Source organism: Daphnia magna, linkage group LG5 (genome assembly GCF_020631705.1).
Source record: "Daphnia magna isolate NIES linkage group LG5, ASM2063170v1.1, whole genome shotgun sequence".
NCBI classification, from domain to species: domain Eukaryota; kingdom Metazoa; phylum Arthropoda; class Branchiopoda; order Diplostraca; family Daphniidae; genus Daphnia; species Daphnia magna.
In genome coordinates, this window is record NC_059186.1 from 7408200 (window position 1) to 7431287 (window position 23088).

The 23088-nt window shown below is 43.3% G+C and overlaps 2 protein-coding genes across 3 annotated transcripts; both read left to right on the forward strand.

Moving 5' to 3' along the window:
- Positions 1-2102: 2102 nt before the first annotated feature.
- On the forward strand, positions 2103-8978 carry LOC116922696 (DNA-directed RNA polymerase I subunit RPA1). Its single transcript, XM_045173936.1, has 20 exons — positions 2103-2591; positions 2668-3094; positions 3167-3316; positions 3383-3803; positions 3866-4042; positions 4102-4410; positions 4486-4618; positions 4680-4794; positions 4863-5394; positions 5471-5652; positions 5725-6010; positions 6080-6208; positions 6278-6436; positions 6514-6716; positions 6775-7153; positions 7223-7509; positions 7605-8133; positions 8207-8479; positions 8546-8738; positions 8812-8978. The coding sequence occupies exons 1-20, from the start codon at positions 2243-2245 to the stop codon at positions 8910-8912; spliced, it is 5334 nt and encodes a 1777-aa protein (XP_045029871.1). The 5' UTR covers positions 2103-2242; the 3' UTR covers positions 8913-8978.
- A 1813-nt stretch (positions 8979-10791) lies between these two features.
- LOC116922703 (lachesin) lies at positions 10792-21417 on the forward strand. Of its 2 annotated transcripts, XM_045173938.1 has the most exons (12): positions 10792-11081; positions 11157-11631; positions 15296-15382; positions 15832-16002; positions 16282-16415; positions 17246-17408; positions 17629-17651; positions 17835-18021; positions 18201-18374; positions 18851-18967; positions 19200-19370; positions 19448-21417. In XM_045173938.1, exons 4-12 carry the CDS (start codon positions 15918-15920, stop codon positions 19825-19827), a joined length of 1434 nt encoding a protein of 477 aa, XP_045029873.1. In that variant the 5' UTR covers positions 10792-11081; positions 11157-11631; positions 15296-15382; positions 15832-15917; the 3' UTR covers positions 19828-21417. The 2 variants fall into 2 exon arrangements, with proteins under 2 accessions (XP_045029873.1, XP_045029872.1); XM_045173937.1 differs by lacking the exon at positions 15296-15382 and having other exon boundaries at positions 10793-11081.
- The last annotated feature ends 1671 nt before the right edge of the window (positions 21418-23088 follow it).

Genomic DNA, 23088 nt, shown 5'->3' on the forward strand with positions numbered 1-23088 from the left:
AAAAAGAGATAAACTTATATAATAAGTAGATATATAGGAGACTGTATATACGGGAAGCAACACGGCCACTGCCACACACTTGAGCCCCCTCCCGCCCGATGAAGCCTCTTTCCATTCGTCGCGTCTGAGCCGGAATAGATAAAGAAAAAAGAAAACTACGCTAAATCTTTTTCTTTTTTTTCTTCTTCTTCTTCTTCTTGTGTCTTCTGGGTTGCCCAAGTGGATCTTCACTAGTACTAGGATAGAGCTATTATATATAGATATATATACCCTATATACAGCAGCATAACAGGACACAAGCTTGGGGAATATCTAATCAAAGTTGATCCGGCAACTGCGAACCCCGTCATACCATTATTTTGTTTTGTTTTGTATTTTCGTTTTCTTTTCTCTCTCTCATCAGTTTTCTTTTTTTCTTCTTCTCGCATTTAATATGATGCGACAATATTCACACAATATTAAATTTAGATGGACTGGTGCCTAGATTTATTCTTTGCTGAATTCCCCCTCGAGAGATACGAGGGATAAAGATATCTATGAATAAGGACAGCTGGGAAAAAGATAAATAAATAAAAATAAATGCTGGACGGAAGAGCGATCGAGAAGGCCCGTATAAGTGAATTTCCAAGATGTCGTGTGACGTGTTAGGACATAAAATAGTCGCTATTTTAAACTGGCAACGATGGCCTTTGAGTCAATATTTACATTTCTACCACTATTGAAATGTGCACGAATCATGCCTTCGTCGCTCAGGTTCTCTTTCCACACTGGGAACTGTCAAAGACACGGTGTGTGTGTGTGCGGCTGCACACCCACATACACGCACAGGCCGAACGGCATGCATCTCACAGTATATACGTATATAAAGAATAAAGAATGATATTCAGCAGCACTCATGCTTGTAAAGCTATAGGTATATATTTTATGAATAATATTTAAGCAAAACGAAAACGTATCGGCAATAACACACAGTCAAAACGTTTTCGGCCGAAATCCTTTGTGAACCGAAGAATGGATAAAGCGTACAAAGTATATTGACACACGCAGACATATATAGACACACTCGGTGCACTAGCCGTAACCTTATTATTTTATCGATCTATTTGAATGTTGGTTATGGACTTTGCGCGCATCCTTCCGGCAATGGAAGTGCATCGACGTTACTCGAGGCGATATATTCGTTACAATATGCGTTGGTTTTTGGCTACTGCATATTAGATATAGAAAGCGAGAAAGAGAATAGCTAAGGGTCGAGTCGACGTCCATTGCGTTCCAACTGGGATCTCGCTTTTCGTTGGCGTCTGATTATGCGATGATGCAGAGCGAGTGTATAGAGACGATCAACATCTTTATGAGTTTCATAAAGCGGGGTTTTCTAGATTTACGTCGTCGAGAAATTCAAAGTGAAATTTATTTCATTCCTACCGAGCGGAATCGAATACATTTCGCGAAATCCGGGGACATACACTTCACTGGCAGTTTCAAATTCCTGTCGGTTGTCCAGGGAAAGAAAAAAAAACAAGCGGAGCGAGTCCTAAACTTTCATCATGAACGATTGCCCGAGTCCGCTGGAATATCGAGGGCTTTTCCGTGCTTTTAATGGAAGTGAAAAACTGCGAGTCTCTGTACTGTATAGTCGACCGTCTTGTAATTGACTTTTATGAGTTAGGGATGTAAATACGCGACTCAAAGACCAAACAGCTTATACCAACAATAAGCAGATGTGAGTTTCAGCACGACTCCCCTAGCAAAAACCCAACTTTCAACGCTTATTTCCATAAATCCCTTTTAACTTTGGCAACGACTTTCTTCGTTTGAACCCACCCTGGTGGAATTCTCGTTTACTTGCCGGTTAGCGTTCGGCGTTCAATTGCGGTGTCCACCGAGAAACACTCAAATGCATCTAAAGCATAAAAAGCATAAACTTTTTTTTTTATGTTTTCTTTATATATAAAAATTTCGCAACTTTTCTTCATTTCAATATTCTAAATATTTTGCAATGCTTTTAAATAAAATTTTTATTTTTGTTTTTGTTTATCTTCTAGTCCGAAAAATAGTTGTGCGTCCCCAGCGAAGTTGAAGTAGTTGCTAACAGATGGCGTAAAGCTGTCTGCTTCGCACGTGTTTTCACATTCCCGTCCAACTCTGAATTTGCCGAACTGCTATTTTCCGTGTGGCTGATGATTAAGCACCTCGCGTGAAAACATTACCTACATCTATTGTTTGTTTGTTTCAGGCAAAAATGGCAGTACCTGCGAGGCAGAGTAGTATTCATTATTATCCCGAGTCCGTGACTTTCGGATTCCACACCTCGGATGACATAAAGAAGATCAGTGTCGTCGAGGTGTCCAATCCTGAGACCTTCAATGCTCTCGGATATCCCACTACCGGTGGACTTTACGACGTTTTAATGGGGCCGAGCACTGACAAATCAGGAAACTGTGGAACATGTCACCTAGATAAGAAGTACTGCCCAGGACACTATGGGCACATAGTGCTGCCGCTCCCCTGCTTTCACCCCATGTTTCTACGCACTATAGTCTCTATTATGAAATTGAGTTGCCCTGTCTGCAAACTCTTTGTAATTCCATGTAAGTAGCTTTTAGCTTTGGATCCAATTGGTTTTTTTTGTTGAAAAATTTGTTGAACAAAATGTTTTCGTTTCAGCAAAAAAGAAGATGATCTTGGTGGCTCAGCTCGAACTGCTCCAATATGGTCTGATTACCGAGGCTCTTGATTTGTGGCAGATTGTGAATCCCCATGATGAGGAGATTGCAGATGATGATGAAGAAGCAGAAGAAGTAGGAAAGAAAGCATTTCTCAGCGAAGAAGCAGAAGAGCATATGAGGATTCACATCCATGAAGTTGTTGAAAAGATGAAAAAAGATGCTGGAATTGCTTCAAGTGCCAGGCCTGCTCTGACGAGAAACGTGGAAAACCTGAGGCAGACTTTCATAAAAACCTTCCTAGACAGTATAGCCACTAAAGCCAACAGCAAATGTACTCGATGCAAAGGAGGCTGGCAGAAAATTATCCTTTATAAATCCCGCATCGTCTTCTCGCTTAAGCCAGGCACGGTATCTGCTGTCGTGGGGTAACCGTTCGGTCATACAAGTGCCCTGCAATTAACCTCCTCTAACCACTGTTATGTGATCAACCATTTTAGGGGCAATATGGTCATGAGGGCTGACGTCGATTATAAAGAAAATGAAGAACCCGAAGACGAGGAAGATAACGACGAAGAAACCGAGGGAAAGAAGAAGAAAAAAACAAGAAAGTCGGCAGCCATGATGTACATAACTGCTAGTGACGCGAGGTACTTCTTTTTTTATATAATTTCGTCGTTGAACTGTACTATGAACTTACCAAAACTATTACACAGAGATCATTTGCGCGAGCTGTGGAGGACCGAAAAAGAACTGTTCGGGCGCTTGTACCCTGTCTTGATGAGTACCAATATCAAGCATCCTACCGATGTGTTCTTTCTAGACATCATCCCAGTCATCCCTCCAAGATACCGACCAGTCAACGTTATCGGAGGGCAAATGAGCGAAAACGGTCAGACAACAATCTTGCGCAAAATTGTAACGGATACCTACGTCGTGAAGACAGCCCTGCATGCACATAAAAATGATTCTATGGACCATCTTCCCGTCGACTCACAACGTTTACTTAACAGCATTCAAGGAACAACTCTGCTGGAAAAATTACAAAATGCTTGGCAAGTGCTTCAACAGGATATTAATATGATAGTTGATGTAGGAACCAGCAAAGACACTCAACAAATGACGGGATTCCGACAGGTACACACAACGCCGAAGGCATTTAATTATTTAGTAACTATTCACATTGAGTACTGCCGCAGATTATGGAGAAAAAGGAAGGTCTCCTGCGCATGCACATGATGGGAAAGCGAGTTAACTATGCTGCCCGCTCGGTTATCACACCTGATCCTAATCTGGATGTCGAAGAAGTCGGTGTACCCGATTGCTTTGCAAAAAAATTAACATATCCTACACCGGTGACTTCGTGGAACGTTTACGTAAGTTCGGCTGTAGTAGCTACGGTGCTCGGACAACTAATATTTTGGTTCTTACATAGGAAATGCGAGACGCGGTACGTAATGGACCGAATATCTGGCCTGGTGCTACGGCCATCGAAGATAGCAACGGCAAGATGATCCTTCTGAATCCTAAAGACGCCTCACAGCGCGACGCGGTTGCCAAAACGTTACTGACGCCTTCCGAGGCGATGATCAGTTCGCAATCCATGTCTCGCAAAAAAGATGCCAACGTTCGAAGTCTATTCAAGCCTAAAATTGTCCACCGTCACTTGAAGACGGGTGACATCATGTTGCTTAATCGCCAGCCTACGTTGCACAAGCCTAGTATGATGGCCCACAGGGTTCGGGTAAGTTTCTCTCCTTTTTCTGATTGATTCCTTTTTGTTGCTCTTGAACTTTGAAGCACTAATAAAATCATTCAGGTGCTGATGGGCGAGAAAACATTGCGTTTACACTACGCAAACTGTAAAGCCTACAATGCCGATTTCGATGGTGACGAAATGAATGCCCATTTTCCACAGAATGAAGTAGCTCGTTCTGAAGGCTATAATATCGGTACCCTGTCATACCATTGTGCAAGCTTCTCGTTTCTAATAACTTATTCATTTCTTTTTAGTGGCTGTGCCCCATCAGTACCTTGTCCCTAAAGACGGAACTCCCCTCAGTGGTCTGATTCAAGATCACATGATTTCGGGTGTGAAATTGACGATGAGAGGGCAGTTCTTTGACAGGTGATAAACGTTAAAATTCTTTGCTCTGCTGCAAGAATGTCTGAGTGATTCGTTTGGTATCCTTGCAGAGCTGACTACCAGCAGCTGGTGTTTGCCGGTTTGGGGGGACGTGAATATAACGGTCCTACGAAGCTTCTTCCTCCCACTATATTGAAGCCTGTGGCACTGTGGTCGGGAAAACAAATTCTATCCACCCTCATTGTAAATTTGACGCCGAAAGACAAGCCGTTAATTAACATGAATTCCACTGCTAAAATCAGTGTCAAGGACTGGCAAACGGTCCCACCACGTGCCTGGAAGGCAGGGGGTACCCCTCTTGAAAATGCAAATAGCATGACCGAAAGTGAAGTTATCATTCAGCAAGGCGAGCTGTTGGTGGGCGTACTCGATAAGATGCATTACGGTGCCACATCGTACGGTCTCGTTCATGCCTTCAGCGAACTGTACGGCGGCAAGTATTCATGCCGGCTGCTGTCGTGCTTTTCGCGCCTTTTTACTACCTTTCTTCAACTGAAAGGTTTCACCCTTGGTGTCGAAGACATCTTGGTTACTCCTAAGGCTGACAAAAAGCGCAAGAAGATTTTGAAACGACTAAAGACAGTACGTTTTTTTTTGTTTTGTTTTTTTTATTATTATTTCTTAATCGTTCTAGGTAACAATTTGAAAATCGAAATAGATTGGAGATGGCGTTGCAGCAAAAGCTGTGGGCGTTGATCCCGAGTACGTTAAGAAAAACGGCATGCAAGATGTTTATAATAAAATGGAAGAAATCCATTTTAGTGAGTCAGTGTTGAAGAAAATGGCGCTCGACAGGGAATACAAAAGCGAAACAGACAAAATCAACAATGAAGTCAATAGGTCAGTTTCTTTTGGTATTTGTTAGAGGAAGACATTAGAAACAACACACATAAAATGTTTTGTGGTGCGCAGGACTTGTATTCCAGGAGGATTGCATCGTCTCTTTCCAGACAACAATCTTTCTCTGATGATCCAGTCAGGTGCGAAAGGATCTAGCGTCAACGCTATGCAAATTTCTTGCCTCTTAGGTCAAATTGAATTGGAAGGCAAACGGCCGCCTTTGATGATATCAGGACGTTCACTGCCGTCCTTCGTCGCTTATGACACTTCGCCACGAGCAGGAGGATTTATTGCAGGCCGTTTCATGACAGGCATTCGTCCTCAAGAATTTTTCTTCCATTGCATGGCTGGTCGTGAAGTATGTTTGACCTTTATCTATAGGCGTTATGCTTCCATCTATTATCGACACGATTTCTAATTTTGCTAGGGTCTTATCGATACTGCCGTCAAAACGTCTCGCAGTGGATACTTGCAACGTTGTCTGGTGAAGCATTTGGAGGGGGTGAGCGTTGCGTATGATCATACAGTACGCGATTCAGACGGATTAGTTCTACAGGTATCATTTAATTATGCCTTTAAAGTATTCCATAGATCTAATTGTTCGGTCCGCTGTATTCTCCCTTAGTTTCTTTATGGTGAAGATGGACTAGATATCGGCAAGTCACAATACCTCAACGAGAAGGGGATCCCTTTCTTGGTGGCTAACCGTGAATGTATCTCTTTGGCTAACACGCGAATGTCTTACGATTCTGATCAAATAGAAGTAGACAGTGCAAAAAAATTGGTCAGTTTTGCACAAGTTTCTAAATATTTGTATCGTTTTCTTCGCTTTGATTAACGTTCTCCCCTTTGCTTTGTCAGGTGAAACGTTGGCTTAAAAAGCATGGCTCCTTCAAGAAGCAACAGAGAAAAAGTGGTTTTTTAAAGTTCTCTTCCGAATATGAGGTTACAGCGTCGAACTCGGTAGATGGAAAGATTGCAGAAAAGGGTCCCAGGGGTCGCTCTTTGGCCACTGACGAAGTTGAAAACGCCTGGCGAGCGTTGTCGTCAGAAGAAAGAGCAGCGTAAGTTTGCGCAACCATTACTTATGTCACGCGTAGCGTTTCAGCATTATTTTTGTAGGTATTCGAAGAAACAAGGATCTCCTCCTGATCCTGTGAATGCTCATTTTTCATTTGCCCAACATCTTGATGTCTTTGATGAGCAACTGAACGCCATGATGTTGCGCTACCTGGATCGCCCTAACGTAACCATTGGGCGCAAAGAATTGACGCGTCTCATCTACAGCAAAGCAGTTGCGGCGTCTTGCGAACCAGGAGAACCAGTTGGAGTATTAGCCGCCCAGTCAATTGGTGAGCCCTCCACTCAAATGACGCTCAACACTTTCCACTTTGCCGGTCGTGGTGAGATGAACGTCACCTTGGGTATTCCCCGCTTGCGTGAAATCCTTATCGTTGCAGCTGCCAACATTCAAACACCGTCGATGGACATCCCCTTATTGGTGATTGATGTTGCATTGTTGATAAAGTTAATCCTTTGCTGATTTTAACCAATGTCTTCTTCCGTACAGGAAAAGGGACCAAAAGCCTTACGTAAAGCTGAAAAAATTAAACTTAAATTGACTAGAGTGACACTTGCCGATGTTTTGGAAAAAGTGGAAGTGACGGAGCGATTGTCAGTCACTGGGAATCGCACCCGACACTATGGTCTCACGTTCAGATTTCTTCCTCATTCTTCGTACAAGGATCGTTTCTGCGTCAAACCTAAACAAGTGTTGCATGTCTTCGAATCACGCTTCGTTCACACCGTCCTTCTGCCTGGCATAAAAAAGGAAGCAGCCGCTCAATCCATGCAATCGTAAGCAACCTTTAAAAACATTGTGTAATTCATTTCCAATTTTTTTTTCTTTTGTTTGTTTTATTTTATTTTATTTTTTTCGTTGTACTTTCCAGACTTTTTGTCTGTAAATCAGCAGCCGCTAGTCGAAATACTGCAGGTAATAACGAAGAGGATGAAAGGGAAAGGGAGGATAAATTAGAAGGTGAAGACACGACCAAGACGCCCGTCCCGCGTAAGGGTGGCGATGATGAAGATGATGAATCAAACGATGGCGAAGATGATGAGGAAGATTTCAACGCGGCAAACCAGCGCGCTAAACACGCAGACGAGCATGAATACGAAGATGAGGACGAAGACGATGAGAAAAAGAAGCCCGTTGAAGACGAAGGATTTGAAGATGACAGTGAAGAGACCGGGCTGAAGAAGGATGCGGAAGAAGAAGAAGGAATAGACGAAGAGAAACCCAACGATAAAACATTGAACGGAGAGCAGGAAGAGGCTGATATGGCATCCTATGAAATGAGTCCGGCCATGGAACTTATCTACGAAAACCGCCAAACCGCGCTGCTTGATAGGGATCCTTGGATCATCGATTACACGTTCGACGCCAAAAATAGCCTGTATTGCGAGCTTACACTCTCGGTTAGATTTTGCTGCCTTTGACTGGAAAGTGATTGTCTTTGTCACATCAGCTAAGCATTTGTTTGTTTTTCAGGTACCATTGTTTGTTCAGAAGGTGGACTTGTCCAGCTCTTTGAAGAAGTGGGCAGAGTCGACTGTAGTGCACCACGTTCCTAAAATCAAACGTGCATTCGTTGTACCTCCGAAATCCGAAGACGATGATATCGTCATCAAAACGGATGGTGTTAACATCAAGGCCATGTTCGAATTTGCCCACATTCTGGACATGAACCGACTGTACTGTAACGATATCCACGAGGTGGTGAAACAGTACGGAGTTGAAGCTGGCTCCCGCGTCATTGTCAAGGTGTTTATACGGTGACTGCACCCCAGTGGTATTTCTTCTAATGAGCAAATGTTTTTGGAAAAACAGGAGGTTAACAACGTCTTCAAAGTTTACGGAATCACGGTGGATCCTCGTCATTTAACTCTGGTGGCCAGCTTCATGACATCAGGTGGAGGCTACCGGCCATTTAGCCGTCACGGGATGACCGACTGCACATCACCGTTCCAGCAGATGACTTACGAAACAGCTACGGAATTTCTCAAGAATGCTACATTACAAGGTATTGTTTCGTCCGTGTCTCTGGCATTTGACAGGTCGTTTTAAACTTTTAATTGTTCTGCTAAATCATCTAGGCAAAACGGATTTTCTCAAAACACCATCTTCACGCCTCGTCATGGGACTGCCCGGTTTGGAGGGAACCGGATGTTTCGGCTTATTGCAGAAATTGTACTAAAACATTTTTTAAATGCAAGAGGAACATGGGTTCTCTTTGTTTTGAATAAAAATCGTGTCAAACCTGGTTGCCATCGATTTGTTCAAAGTCGTTACCAGTGGGCGATCGTTTGGGACAAATCTTGCGTTATTGAGAAAACGCGTCAGAATAGAAGAAACAAATCTGGTTGTCATGGTGTTTAAGCTGGCACTTATTTTTGGTTCTTTGTTACCTGTAGGAACTGCTTCTCTTTTTTTGTGATCATTGTACCAAGTTCACGCGAAAAATTGTCCTCTGGAAGATGGGCTGCGAGCAATGTTGTTGGTTGATGGGCTGGATGAGATTGCGATTATCGGCTTTATATCTGCCGAGTCCCTAAACATTTTGATTCTTTTCTTGTTTTTCTTCTCTCTTTTCACGTATATATGTTTTCGAATTGTTACGTTTTATTTCTGGAGGAGCTTAAGGAAATGCGCATCCGAGCAAATCCCCACTCGTTGAATGGGGGTCCTTATACGGTGCAGCTCTCGTATCTTCCTTTCCCTGGGATATGGGCTTCGGTAGGGACTAGGAAGTTTGGCCGGTATACTGATGTTCCCCTCTTCGTTCTGCTTTTTGTGTGTGTGTCGAGTCGAGAGAACAATTGCCAACCCAATGAAATCAAGAGGAAAGAAAAGGGAAAACTAGTCGTCAACCGTCTATGAATTGGCTTCCCTCCCTAACCACAATTGGGGTAGGAAGATTGTAGATGGGGAGGCGGGTGGGGTGTGCCTTGGACCGAAGCTAGACGCCATTTGACGATCGACAAGCAACGCATAACAATGAAGACGAATCGAAAAGAAAATAGACGACAAAAGAAACGAAAAAATACAGAGAGAAAATGTACAAGAAAATGGGTCTACGGCCAAGTACGACGCTCTAGCTGAACGTTTCGACCAAGATTTTCGATTTTTAAAAACATTTGTCCAATTTTTTATTTACCACCATTTTTTCTTTTTTTTTTTTTTTGTTCAGGTCCATTTGAAAGAAATCCTTTAATAGCGGAGTGAATTTTCCCAACTTCACGAAGGAAGTGTAAGCCTAATAAAGTGTCCCGTAAAGTGTGGTATGTGTATGTTGATCATTGACTGTTGGAATCGTTAGCCGTGAGAGGGGAGGAGGGGGGCAATTAATTACTTATTTACATGACAAACTTCTTAGAATTTCAACTAGAAGCTTGTTACGATTTGCCATTTTTTTCCCGCAGGTCGGTAAAGGAAAATGGCTTCCCCAAGTTGTTGCTAAGGAGTGAGGACTTTTAATGAAATTGAAGCTTTTTCAAACGAGAAATTTAACTCCTTCTGAACAGACGGAGACAGACAAACCAAATCGAATAAAGATGAAGTAAAAAAAAAAAAAACCCAGAAAATCCAGGAAGTTTTCTACGAAATATCTTGCCACCGGAGTAGCCTGAATTTTAAAAGACTCCATCAACGTATATATGCCCTAGCAATGCGCCAAAAATGCGTGCGATAAACATGTGCTTGGCGGTTGCACGGCTATAGCATCCTGGCGCTATATTTTGCGGCATGGCCACGTCGTGTTATGGTGTGGCTGTTGCAACTCTTTGCGCTGAGCTCTTAGAGCCGTTTACTTGCAAAACAGTCGATTCCATCAGTGACGTGATTTGTTGTCGAATTTCTTTCCTTTGTTTTTTGTTTTTCTTCCGCCTCCTTCTTTAAAGGCCGAGACGAGTGAACCCCAAAAGTGATCGTTTGCCTCCAACCACCACCGATTGGAGCGTGCACGGTTGGCGCGTGCAGACGCACCGGGAGCGGAGGGGGGGGGGAAGCATATGCTTTTTGGTTGCCATAAACCAGTGACGTGCCAGGAATGGCTGAACCGTTTTGCACTCCCCATTTTCTACGCTCCTGTATAGCGTCGATAAGATTGGTCAACATCATCAGCTACCGCCGTCTGTTGTTTCACGTCTGTTTTCTTTCTTTCTCATTTTGATTCTTGTTTGTTTTGCCTTTGCTGTTTTTCAGTTGTTTCCAGGCCAACTCCAACTAAAGAATCAAATGATGCTAAGCCTCTCCGATGAAACGTTTAGTTTGTCGCCAGAATGAAGAGCGGAGCTCAATTGAATCCTTCCACAGCGGAATCGAACAGGTTTAAATGTCATTATCAATCATACACTCAGCGATACATGTATGTACTGTAGATAAATTAGTTACACTGAGTCCATCGGTTCATCAGTTCAATTTGCCTTATTGTGACTGGCAGGATGACGTGAAGAGCGGCGTAGGACGAACTAGGACGTTGCGAAGATCCAACAGTGTGGATTTATCGATGCTGACGTGATTATGCACTGTGATATCTGTACAATGGCGATTTCCTTTGCTCTCCACCCGTACAGGCAGACGGATATTCGACATACCCCCCGCGATTCGTCCACTCCTCGCCCTTTTCGCCTCGTGCCCACTTTCCTGTTTTGTACCCGGACAATCCGAGTGATGTTGCAATATGCGCGCGCTGCCACAACCTTTTCCTTTTTTTCTCCATCGGTTCACGCTGTGAAGATACGTGGGCCATCTGAACGGTTTTCGAGTCAGTTGCTTCTCTTCTGTTACGAGACGAGGAAGCGCCAATCACTTGGTCATCGTTCAATTATTCAACCCGCCAAAAATATGAGACTATCCGACTACGGGCATTGTCACTGAGCATTTAGTTCCCACGTGTCATCACTTCTCTTCTTTAGGTAAGTGCCAGACTCATCGTTGCATTCGTGGCAAAACGAAGAAGAACAAAAACTGAATGTCAAGTGCTCCGCGATAAAACCGGCATTTCTGTTTAAAAGTGCCTCGTTAGATTGTAATGGATCTTTGTCGCTTTGACTCACTTAATGAGTAGTTGCAAGTAGTACTCGATCAATCGCGTCTAATGCAAAACGAGATGCGCCGAAATGATAAGATATGGGATGAAAGGGTTGGTTGCGTTCATGGAATTCCGGCAACGAGTCGCGAGCATTGCTCCACGCTGCTCTCGTCTCAAAGCTTTTTGCTTTGTGTCGACAGTCTGACAGCCTCGTGTCGGTTTACGAACTTCAATTAGACAACTACTCACTCCCTCTCTCTCTTTCTTTTCTTTTTTCATTACCTCAAACGTCCTTTTGGACTTGGCTTTTCAACCCCATACCGTAACGAACGATTGAACATTTCTCCGTTGTCATCAAGTAGTACGTTCACCTCCATTTCGACCGACGTTTGATTGTTGCAATTGAATTTTTGTCCACATTTCTTTTTTTTTTTTAACGTAGGCATGGGATAATAAAGGAGAATAAATCTTTGTTAGTTGTTCTTGTTAACTCGTTTCTTCCCCTTTTCCCCCTTGTGTGGTGATTAGCACCACCATTCGTGACGACGCTGTTTAAGCCAATTCATTTGTTATTCAAAGTGCGTCGCTCCGCACTGGCGCTCATCATGTGCGCCAACACCTTTCGCCTGCCTTCGACGGCTTTACAAATGTTTGTTTTATTTGTCACTGTTTTGGTTAGACCTTATAATAGCGATACATTTTTTTTTTTGTGGGGAGGTTCTTTTGTGTTTCATAAAAGCAGCAAGAGGATTGCGCTGAAAATATTTGAAAAAGAAAACAACCAAATCCTCGAGCGCAAAACTCTTTTCCATCCTCTCTACTCCATTAGCTAACTGGATTATATAGGCTGCATTCGAAATGGAAAGATAACACATGCACACCAACGTGAGGTAGCAGAGCTCCGCCGTCTTTTGAATTTTGAGCGGCGCCGCCTCGTTGTTGACGCTCTGTGTGTGTCCGCAACAGGTCGCATTATTATGCTGTTGAATTATAAATTATTGGCTAGTGCTTTTTGCGATTGATAATATTGAATATTTCTTCTGTTCTCTTTGGTTGCTTTTATCTACCAAGATGAATGCAAATGCTCTTAGTTTGTTCACGTGCGCCGTAAATAGAATCTGGCGGGGAAGGCGAGGGCAGATAAAATAAAGGGGAAAAAAAGGGTTAAACAGGCGTGCAAAGATGAGAGAGGAACATCAAAAACAACAAAACGAGATAAAACAAACCACTTTGCCGTCGCTTTTAACAACTCGCGATTATGCATAGCGAGGAACGTGTTGCCGAATTAGTTTGCGTTAAAGCATTGACGACGCAACGCAAAACCAATCCCTGTTCTTCCCTCCCTACTGAAATGGAGACCCGTTTGTAATGAAACGACAAAGAGCACGTCGATTTCACGACGATATTTCGCATTGTCTGGAAGCACATTGTTGATCTTATTACGTAATTCAATTCAAATACAAATAGCCAGTTTTTCTTTTCTTTTTTTAAACTTGGCAGCAATGGGACGCGCCTTGAAAAGGAAAAACTTGGAGGGTCCTTTGGGCAAAAGACATGTCGCATTCACCCAATTAGATATTCCTTTTAAACGAAGAAACTAAAGAAATCTTTCGTTGTTTTTTTTTTTTTAAGTGGAACCAAAACAAAAGTTTTTCGTATGGAGGAGGAAGAATAAAAAAATAAATGGCCAACAACTGTTCGCGTTCCCCGATCAAACGGGCGATATGTATACCAGTTATATCACAGCGAAAGAAAAGCGGGTCGGCGAAGAGTGTGTGTGTTTGCATCGGAAAGAGGCGGAGAATGAGAACAAGCTGAAGAAAAGAAAAAAAGAAAGAGGTTTGAATGAGAGGGCCCTTTGCCGACTGAGTGTGCATATAAGCAAAGTTGCGCGTCAGAGAACTTGGAACTCGGCGGAACCCGACTTTTCTTTTTTTTTTTTCTTTCAAAGAGAAAAGAGAAAACGCAAAGAAAGGGCTGGAAGAAACTGAGAGAACAGCCTAAAGAGAGAAACTCAAAGAAAGTCTAGTATAACGTGTCGTTGGAAAGTGGCCTAGCGATGAGAACCCGGGCCACTTGTGAACGCTCTGCGAATCTTTTCGTGCAACCAGCAGCCTGCCGGAGTTAAAACTAGGAGAGGAAAAAAAAAAAAAAAGGCCGTTGCCTAGAGGAGGAAAGAAGAAGTGGCGGAGATGAACTATCCACTCTCGAAACATTTTCAATTTTACTTTGTTTTTTTTCGTTCTTTTGTTTCGTTTCTTGTTATCGCAACAAAACGAAATAACGGCCGCTCACTTTACCAGAACCGAAATCAGTTTCGTCAGCGGATCGAACACAGTTTTGAACTGCTGTGAAGGGGGAAAAAAATGGGGGGCCAGGGGGGGTAGCTTAGTTTCTTAAATCCTGTGATCCCTCATCGACATGTCACAACTGTGGGGCTCTTTGATCATCCACGATGGCCCATCATCATGGTTGCCTTAATGTTAGCTCCAGACGACATACAGACAAGCTGCGGGTACGTAGGTTCTCGCAATCCTCCAATCCTATACGGACCTAATCTTCTCTACCTTACATATATCTATCTCCATTCTTTTCCAGTCGCTCCATTAACTTTGGTGACGGGGAAACTGGGACGGGGGGTAGGAGCAAAGCAGCAAGCCTTTTATTTTGGGGGCTAGAAAGGCAGAGTAAGAGCTGAACTGAAGGGAGGATATTGAATCATTGCGGGTTTCACCATTGACATGCGTTCATTGGCCTACTCATCCGCCCGCGGTCAACATGCGCTAGGGACTTCTATAGTAATCTTCTTCTTTTGACTTTGAAAAAAAAAAAAAAAATCCTTTTTCTTTCATCTTTTTCTGTTTGTTTTTTTATTGTTCCCGTTTTTTTTTTCAAAGGGCCATCTTCTTCGCCATCCTGTAAAGTGTTTGCTGAATTGTTGGGCAACCGTCGCGATTGACGGAAGGCTTTGGGCGTGTTGATCAAACCGATGCGTGGCGGATTTCTTGCGTAAGATAGAAAGAAAAAAAAAAGGGGGGGGGGGAGACAAACGATGACGAAATGCCATTTGTTTGTTTTTCTTTGTTTTCTTTGGCGATTGGGCGCTAAGTGGCGATCATTTTTCATCACTTTACGAGGCTATAGCAAAGACAAGCGGAAGTGAGAAACAGCCTCATGCATAATGCGCGTTCACGTCCTTGTCTCGTCCGACTTGGCAGCATCGCGAGCGGACCCACGTTCGGCCTGCCGTCGTTAAGAACTGTAATAAGAAGCTTATAATCACACTCCGGGTGATACTTCACAGACATTAAATGAACGTCTATTTTAATGTCAGTCTTTCAGTGCCATTTCCCTGTCGAGGTCGTTGAAAAGAATACATATTTAGACGAGTGGGTAACTGTAATAGTAAACGACGGTGTATATAAGACGAGGCCGTTAATCGAAGCGCATCGGTAGGACGTATATACGCCTCCGCTTGGTAAAAGACAAAACGCTAGCTAAATCGATCTCTTGTCTTTCATTATACGACCGCTTGACTGATACAACAGAACTGGTGAAGAAAAGCTGCTTGGGACCGGTGCAAGTCTCGACCGTGTAATTTCATTGGAAGTGCGGCCATCTATTCGTTATACGAGGTAGAGCTTACATATTGAATAATCCACTACGTGAATAACCAATGAAGCGACTGTAATGATGTCTTCTTATACCTCCTCCCCCTTTTTTCGTTATGGGTGCCGATGAAAGACGAAAGGATCCGAGTAGTTGACTTTGTCACTTGGTATTTCTGGCTGAAAAGTGAGGGCGAAAAAGTTGCGTAGTTATTAATTGGGTCTGTCGGCTAATTAAGAACGAACTGAAACTAAGTTTCAGCCTAGGTGTATATGTCTTTTTGTGTAAAATTCAATTAATTATTCCGCATTTTTTTTCTATGTTGGTAAAACAAAACAAAAAAAGAAATTCAGCAGAAATGAAAAGCGTGGCATCGTCTATAAAGCTTACAAGACTTGAGGGATTTTGCCATTAGCTGTCAATTGTTCTCGTTTGGTGCCGACGTGTGAAAAGATTCTCCTTTTTTCTTAAGTAGCAAGACACACAACTACTCACTCATCTCTCGTGGGCGTGAAAAAGCAGACGAGTAACAGTGACAAGATCAACCGCTCGTCGGAAATCATGGCCCAGCTGTTGGCTTCCAGCGTCATCACTTGGATTTGGATCGGCACTTTCTGCATGACTGCTATCACGCCTTTGATTGTTGGTGAGTTTATCGCCTTTTCTCATTCGCTCTGACTGCCTCATCCTTACCCAAGAGAATCGCCGGCACGGCGCGATTTTAATTGGGCCCCGCTCCAACTTTAGCCGATGTTTACGCACCACCGGAGACGTTGACTCTTAGACTTTTCGACGTTCTGAAATGTTTCTATAACGAGCAATCTTAATATATAATTCGATGTCAATTTTATTTATTTATCTGATTTTTTTTTTCAAAAAGATATTCACTATTCTTAACGTTACTTCTTTTGTTTATCTTTCGTAGCGGGCCGCGTCCATTCGGACGGCCCCAGTTTAGGGTTTGAGCCGGAGTTCACGGAAAGCATGACCAACGTGACAGTTGCCACTGGCCGAGACGCGGTGCTCAGTTGCAGCGTTGCCAATCTTGGTGGTCACAAGGTAAACAAAAAAAAAAAATGCGACTTAAAGAAAGAGCTTTTAAGCTTTTTCCCCCCTTCTTTTTAAATGTATATAAAGGCTGTATAGATTAGACGGCCGAGTAAGTCCATCGCCGGTATATATTTCTATACTTGCCGCGTAGACCTAGAATATATAGAAGGTGGAACGGACCGTAATGGATTGCGCTGAGCGCTGGTTATTGGATCGCAATGGTGTTTACCATAGAAAGGGGGAGTACAAAAAAAAAAAAAAAATCCGAATTGCGGTCAAAAACCATTGAGATAAAGTGCTTTCTTTAAAAAAGATAGAAAATTCAATGCCTCAGGATTTGAAAGCCGATATCCATCTTTGGGCACTATACGTTCTACAGATATATATACTGTTTGCCTTCAGTATGGAACACCGTTTGATCTGGCCTCTTCGACCGTGTTGTCACTGTCTATTTCCTGCAATCCAGTATTAGCTATTGATTTGATTACTTCTGTCCTCTTTTCTTGCTCTTCCCGGCCGTCTGTCGACTCGTCTTTCTGTCTTTTTCTCTTTCGAATCCAATCACTCTAGGTGTACAGTAACAAACAAGTCCCTCTTTGTTCATAACGAATGATTGGATTTTTAGAACGCGTTAATCGTGTGCTGCTGCTCTATGCGGAACATTGGACATTTTGTTTTTTTTTTTTCTTTGGCAATAAGACCGGAGAAAAAGGGTGTCCTTTTGGTCTAATACGATTTTCTTTTGTTTTCCTACGGTTTTTATTTCGTTTGTTGCGTCTGTGTGGTGTTGGCTGGATGTTGGGGGGGCTATTGTCGGGTCTGTGAACGGACGATAATAGGTCGGTTGGGTGAAAGCCGACACCAAAGCCATCCAAGCCATCCACTTGATTGTGGTGACGCACAATCCGCGCGTTTCGGTCGAGCACATCGGCTCCAGTCAGTGGAAACTGATCATCAAGAACGTCCGCAAAGAAGACGCCGGTTTCTACATGGCGCAAATAAGTAAGTTGTTTATACCGTCCAATATAGCACGTGGAAAATAAGACCGATGCCCTTTCCATCCATTTTTTTTTTTATTTATTTTTTCCTTTGATCCTTTTTCCTTTTCATAATGCCCTTATGGTGCACAGTGACAATGTACCGTATTTATTTTATTGTTGATCATAACGACCTTATTCTCTCCTCTCGCTAATCACGCTAACTTGCAAATGACGTCCGCAAGACACCGATCCGATGAAGAGTCAGGTAAACCCACGCTCTTAATGAAGCATTCATTACAGGCTTTTATTTTTTGTTTATTAATTCATTAATTACCTCTAAGAAGAGCCGGTCTTCTATGCGACCTACTCTTTCGCTTTCCTTTTGTTTTTTTTTTTGTTTTTTCAATTCAAAATCTCATGGAAATTTGCTTGTTCAATGTGATTCTAGGTGACGTACTTGGACGTGACAGAACCACCGGACATTATCGACGAGCGGACGCCTGGCGAAATTCGCGTTCGGGAGAACGAGGCGGTCAAGTTGACATGCGAGGCCAGAGGTAACCCTGCGCCGCGGATCACGTGGAAGCGGGAAGACGGCCACGATTTGCACTTGACCTCACGAGACGAACACAAAGGTTAGCAGGGAGAAAATGATATTATTCGTGATTATATATCTTCTGCGGTCAAATGCAGATAGATGGAGATAGTACGGTTTAACATTTTGAAACATTGGGCTGGGAAATACGGCAAGTGCATTTGCATATTTGATATCGTCGGCGGGTCTTCTTTTTTGTGTGTGTGTGTGTGTGTATAGGCGCTGGAGGATCTTTTCGGAATAGAAGCCACGGCAGTCCGGCTGTGTACAGCGTCGACGGCGAGACGTTGAGGATCAACCAAGTATCGAAACGCCATATGGCCGTTTACTATTGCATCGCGTCCAACGGAGTGCCGCCGTCCGTTAGCAAACGAGTGGCAGTGACCGTTTTGTGTGAGTTGATTCATTTATTTCTTATTGATTCTCTTCCGTTCTTCATACTCGTTTATGAGGCACGCTATTTTGAGTGAGTTTTCAAAATTCCTTTTCCACGTTTCCATCGAATTTTCTTGTTGAGTTGGGTGGGATGGCGGGCGGTCGGATTTGGTTTTGGGATCGCGTGATCGATAATTTTCTATAGGCAAGGCAACGAAGAGAGGACGGCATGATTTTGTCTTCTATTTTATTTTGTCTCTTCTTCAGCTTCTTTCAATGTTGTATAGCTCTGTGCGGTTCGTTGCTTTCTGTCTGCCTACCCCTTCAATCGGCCAACAGCCTCCTTTTGCTCCCCCATGTCGATCGGGAGCGTGAAAGAAACTAGCTAGAAAAGGCGCATCACCCGAAAGAATGAAGAAGATGACGAAAAAAAAAAAGAAGAGATTATATTGATTTGATGTGATTACTTCTTTTTTTTCCCCTTTTTTATTTAGTCGCTCCGACCGTAGCGGTGGACAATCAAATTGTGGGCGTGCCTTTAGGGAACAACGTGACGCTCGGGTGTATCGTCGAATCCTCTCCAAAATCGATCAACGTCTGGTACAAAGATGGTAATACCCTATTTCTTTTTGCATCCAGCCAATCTGCATTCCTCATTCCCCATTTTCGTTTTGATTTTTTTTTTCTTTTTCCTTTGATGCTATTTCTCCCCGTTTTCTCTGAATGCAAATTCAGATACGCTGGCATTTCTACCCCGTTGCCTGAAACGACCCCATTGGTTTCAAATGGGTCACCACTAAATCAAATCACATATTTTCTTTTGTTTTTCCTTCTCCCAAATAGACAAGATGATCGCCAATAGCAGTCGGTTGGGTTACGAAGAGAAGATCGAATCGTCTTACCGAGTCCGCATGATCCTGACGATAGCGCATTTTCGTAAAACGGACGTTGGCAAGTACGAGTGTAGGTGTAGGAATGAGCACGGCGAGGCTGAAGGCACAGTCAAGCTGCACGGTAATTCCGTAAAAACCAAGCCAAAATTTCAAATCGTGATTCGTATATCTTCTAACATATTCCCGTTGCGATCACAGATTTGAGGCCGTTGATTACGACGACGACGACGACTCCGCCACCCATTTTCATGATGGGCGAAAACGACATTTATCCGTTGATTATCGGCACGACGGCGTGGACGCTGGTTTCGCAACGGGATCGCGTCTTGGCCACCACCGGCCGGCCTCGACACACCGCCGTCGATTTGCCGACGCGTCCGATCGGAGACGCCGAATTCCTACCGTCCGGATCGGCTACCAGCAACAACCACAACCGACACGGCCATGACATGATGAAAGCTACGTTGCGACCGCGTTCAGGGGGACATTCTTCTTCCGCATTACCCACCAGCTGGAGCGGTGGCCTTCTCTTCACTCTGGCCGCTACGGTTATCGTTCTGGACATGGTGTTGTCGTAACAAACCATGAAAATATGCAATCCTGTTGCACAAATATATGACCCAGCTTTTGTATACTATGTCATCAGCATCGACCAAGATAAACATCCTTAACTCGTCGTCAACCTTTTCTGCATATCCGGAGCAACTTGTCAAGCGCTCGACCATGTACAGTAGGAAAAAGAGAGATGATTCGTGAACTTTGATTATATCGCTACAATCACTCAAGAGATGGGATTCTGCATCCTCAAAGCCGGGAGAAAGAGAAACATGGCGTATACAGTTAGTATACTCGGAGTGTTTCTTTTCTTGTTCTTCTCATCGCTGCAGCTGGTTCTGATGTCGTTGTACATTCATAAATCACTCCCTCCCCCATGTTGTCTGTTCGTCTCATTTCCAATCCCACACACACCCCACCCCTCCCTCCCCCAAAGCTTCGTTTTGCGTGGTGGCTGCTGGTAGCGTTTAGCTATATGATCCAACAGTCTAACGAAAGCATCCAGTGGAATCTCGATGCATTTAAAAATGATATCATCATTCGAATGTCTTTCTTGTTTAATCCTTTATCCTTTACCCAATTTACGTTCTTTGTACTGTACATGGTTTTATTTTTTGAAGTAAACAAACAGCATGTGAGAGAGAATGAAGTCCAGCCTAATTAGTGCTATGCAGACAGCAATCCCGGCTGTGTTATGAAACGCGTCAGCGCAGTGGCTTGTCGGATTGACGGGCAGGCCGTTTTAATCGTGTACAAAAATCATCATCACTTCTCCCACTCTCTCGTTTATTCTCTTTGTTGTTGTGTAGACTTATTCTGCTTGTCCCTTGTTATCCTTGTAATATATCAAAACCTATTTATATCGGCCGCGTTTTATGTTGGTGGTTGCGCGTTGATGGCTGTACACAAATTGGGGAGCGGCACAGCAGCGCGAAGAGGGAAAAAAGAGCCGGACCCCGCACAACATTCGTGCAGTGGCAGACATAGCACGGACTAAAGAAAAAAAAATAAAGCTGGCCGCTGGATCATCGATATAATAACGTCATCGAAAGAAAAAGAAAAAAACGGCCATCTTTCATCAGTTGATTGCTTTTACTCAGTGACTGGCGGAGACGGACAAACAATAGCCGTGCGCTCCTCCTTCTGCCGCGTGCTGGAGGGGAATGAACAAAAGAAGAAGACGAAAAGACTTTTCAAAAAGTATAATATATATTTATATATATATATATATTATTTGCTGCTTTGTAGATAGACGAAGAAGAGAAATTCGACAAATTCCTGTACTTTTCTTTTTTTTTTTTCTCTCGTTTTTCTTTTCCTGTCCGTTTCTTTGTTGCTATTCAGTCGAGATGGGAAACTTCAATCCATTAGACCGCATCGTCTGTATTATATATTGTACAACTCTTTATATGGCGTCTTTATAGCAAACCCAAAATTGTATGAAAGAAGAAAAAAAAACCAAAAAAAAGGGAGGAAAAGAAAAAGAATCTACTGTACCTATGCTCTGTATACTATTCTGTTGTTTGCCAAGCTCCTAAGCAGCGAGAAAAAAAAAAAGAATATGAGTCTCGACAACTCTGTGAAACAAACACAAATACACTCGATAAGATATCGTTCTTGTGTCGCTGTTTTTCAACTGCTGCACGTCATCGCACAAGTATTCGTTCGTGGTAATGTAAGGGCAGAAAAGCCGTATTGTGTTTACGCCCCCCCCCCCCTCCTTCCTTATCCTCTTGATGTTTCTCAGTACAATGCCTGGAATCTATATACATCCACAGGTCGTGCAAGTGGGCCTTGGAGACTTCTTTTGATTTCACTTTCTTTGAATATTGACAACGATTTTTCTTTATTGTAAAACCACAGCCGCTTGGTTTGGCTTTTGCTTTTTGCCTCTCTTTGACATCAAAAGAATATGGTCATCGAATGCGCTTCAAACTTATGGTGTTTACTCTCGACTTGAGTCGGCGGCTGGCGCCCGCATCGAGCACACATTGTATACGAAGCCTATACGAGTGCTACTTACGCAACCCGACAAGAATAAGAAGGGGACAAGATTTGTTTTTTTCATTTTTTTAGGTGGGAGGAAAGATCACAAGAACTGCCAACAACCAGGAATAGAGAAAGGGAGGGAGCAATGACAACTGTGGGCGTAAAGGTTATGTTTGACGAAAGCAACAGAAGATATAGACTATAATATGTATATGTATATATGCTATATATAACCTTGTGTTATCTGGCCGTTTGCTAATCAATCGAGTAGACGAGGAGCTTGGGCACTCGGGCAGGCAATCGGCTAATGGAATATGTATAAGATATTCTTTGAACGCCAATCTAATATAGGCAAACTGTTACTTCGGCTAGCCAACTGTGCACATATTGGAGCTCTCCGCAATAGGCCTATTTAATAGGCGATCCTTCTTTTCCTGTGGCCACACAATAGAAAGGCGAGAGAAAAGAGACTCAATGCCATCCATTCCGCTTCATTGTAGACTTGACTGGCCTTCCGTAGAACTCTGATTTTTCACAAAAGCCGTAAAAGGGGATTTATTTTAAAAAATGATAGACTAGAAAAAAGAGGAAAGAAAAAATAAAACAACTGTGAGTCCAGCAAGCGAAGCGGACGAGAGGGGGCCAGCAGCCGTGAATTCTAGCGGCTGTGCTGGCCACAGCTGAGGCATCTGTTTGTTTTGTGGCGGTGGGTCAACTCATTTATCTCTCAAAGCGGAGCAGGAGAGAAAAGAATGACGTTGACCAGGCCATCAGCGTCACGTGCGGCTGAGACTTGCTGTGGGACGCAAAGAAAAGAGAGAGTTGCGCAAGAACTTCGGATGACTGAGCATATACCGTTTGGCCTATAGATTAAAATTAATACCGACCAAGACGAATGAAAGCTTCTCCTTGTTGCGTTGGGCCAACTGCATGAATTGCGGCCCCGGTCGAACAAAACTACACACAGAAAAAGACATGGCAAGGCCCCGTCCTTTGGCCAATAACTGCTGCTTTTTATACAGTCAGCACAGCACAGACGATAATATATTAGAAAAAAGGATATCTAATTGCGCTGTGTGTGTAAACAGGCTTGGCCACCGAGCGTGCATGTGCGCGTGAACGGGCAACGCTTGATGAATTCCAGTTGTGGTATATACCAGCCGAGTAGGGACTATGCCATGAGCGCAGATGTTACCGACCTCTACTTCTTTAGCCAGTGACTCGACGTCCAGCTGAGGCAATCCGCTTCGATTGCCATTTATTTGATCCGTCGTTAACTACAAGGATTGTGCCCT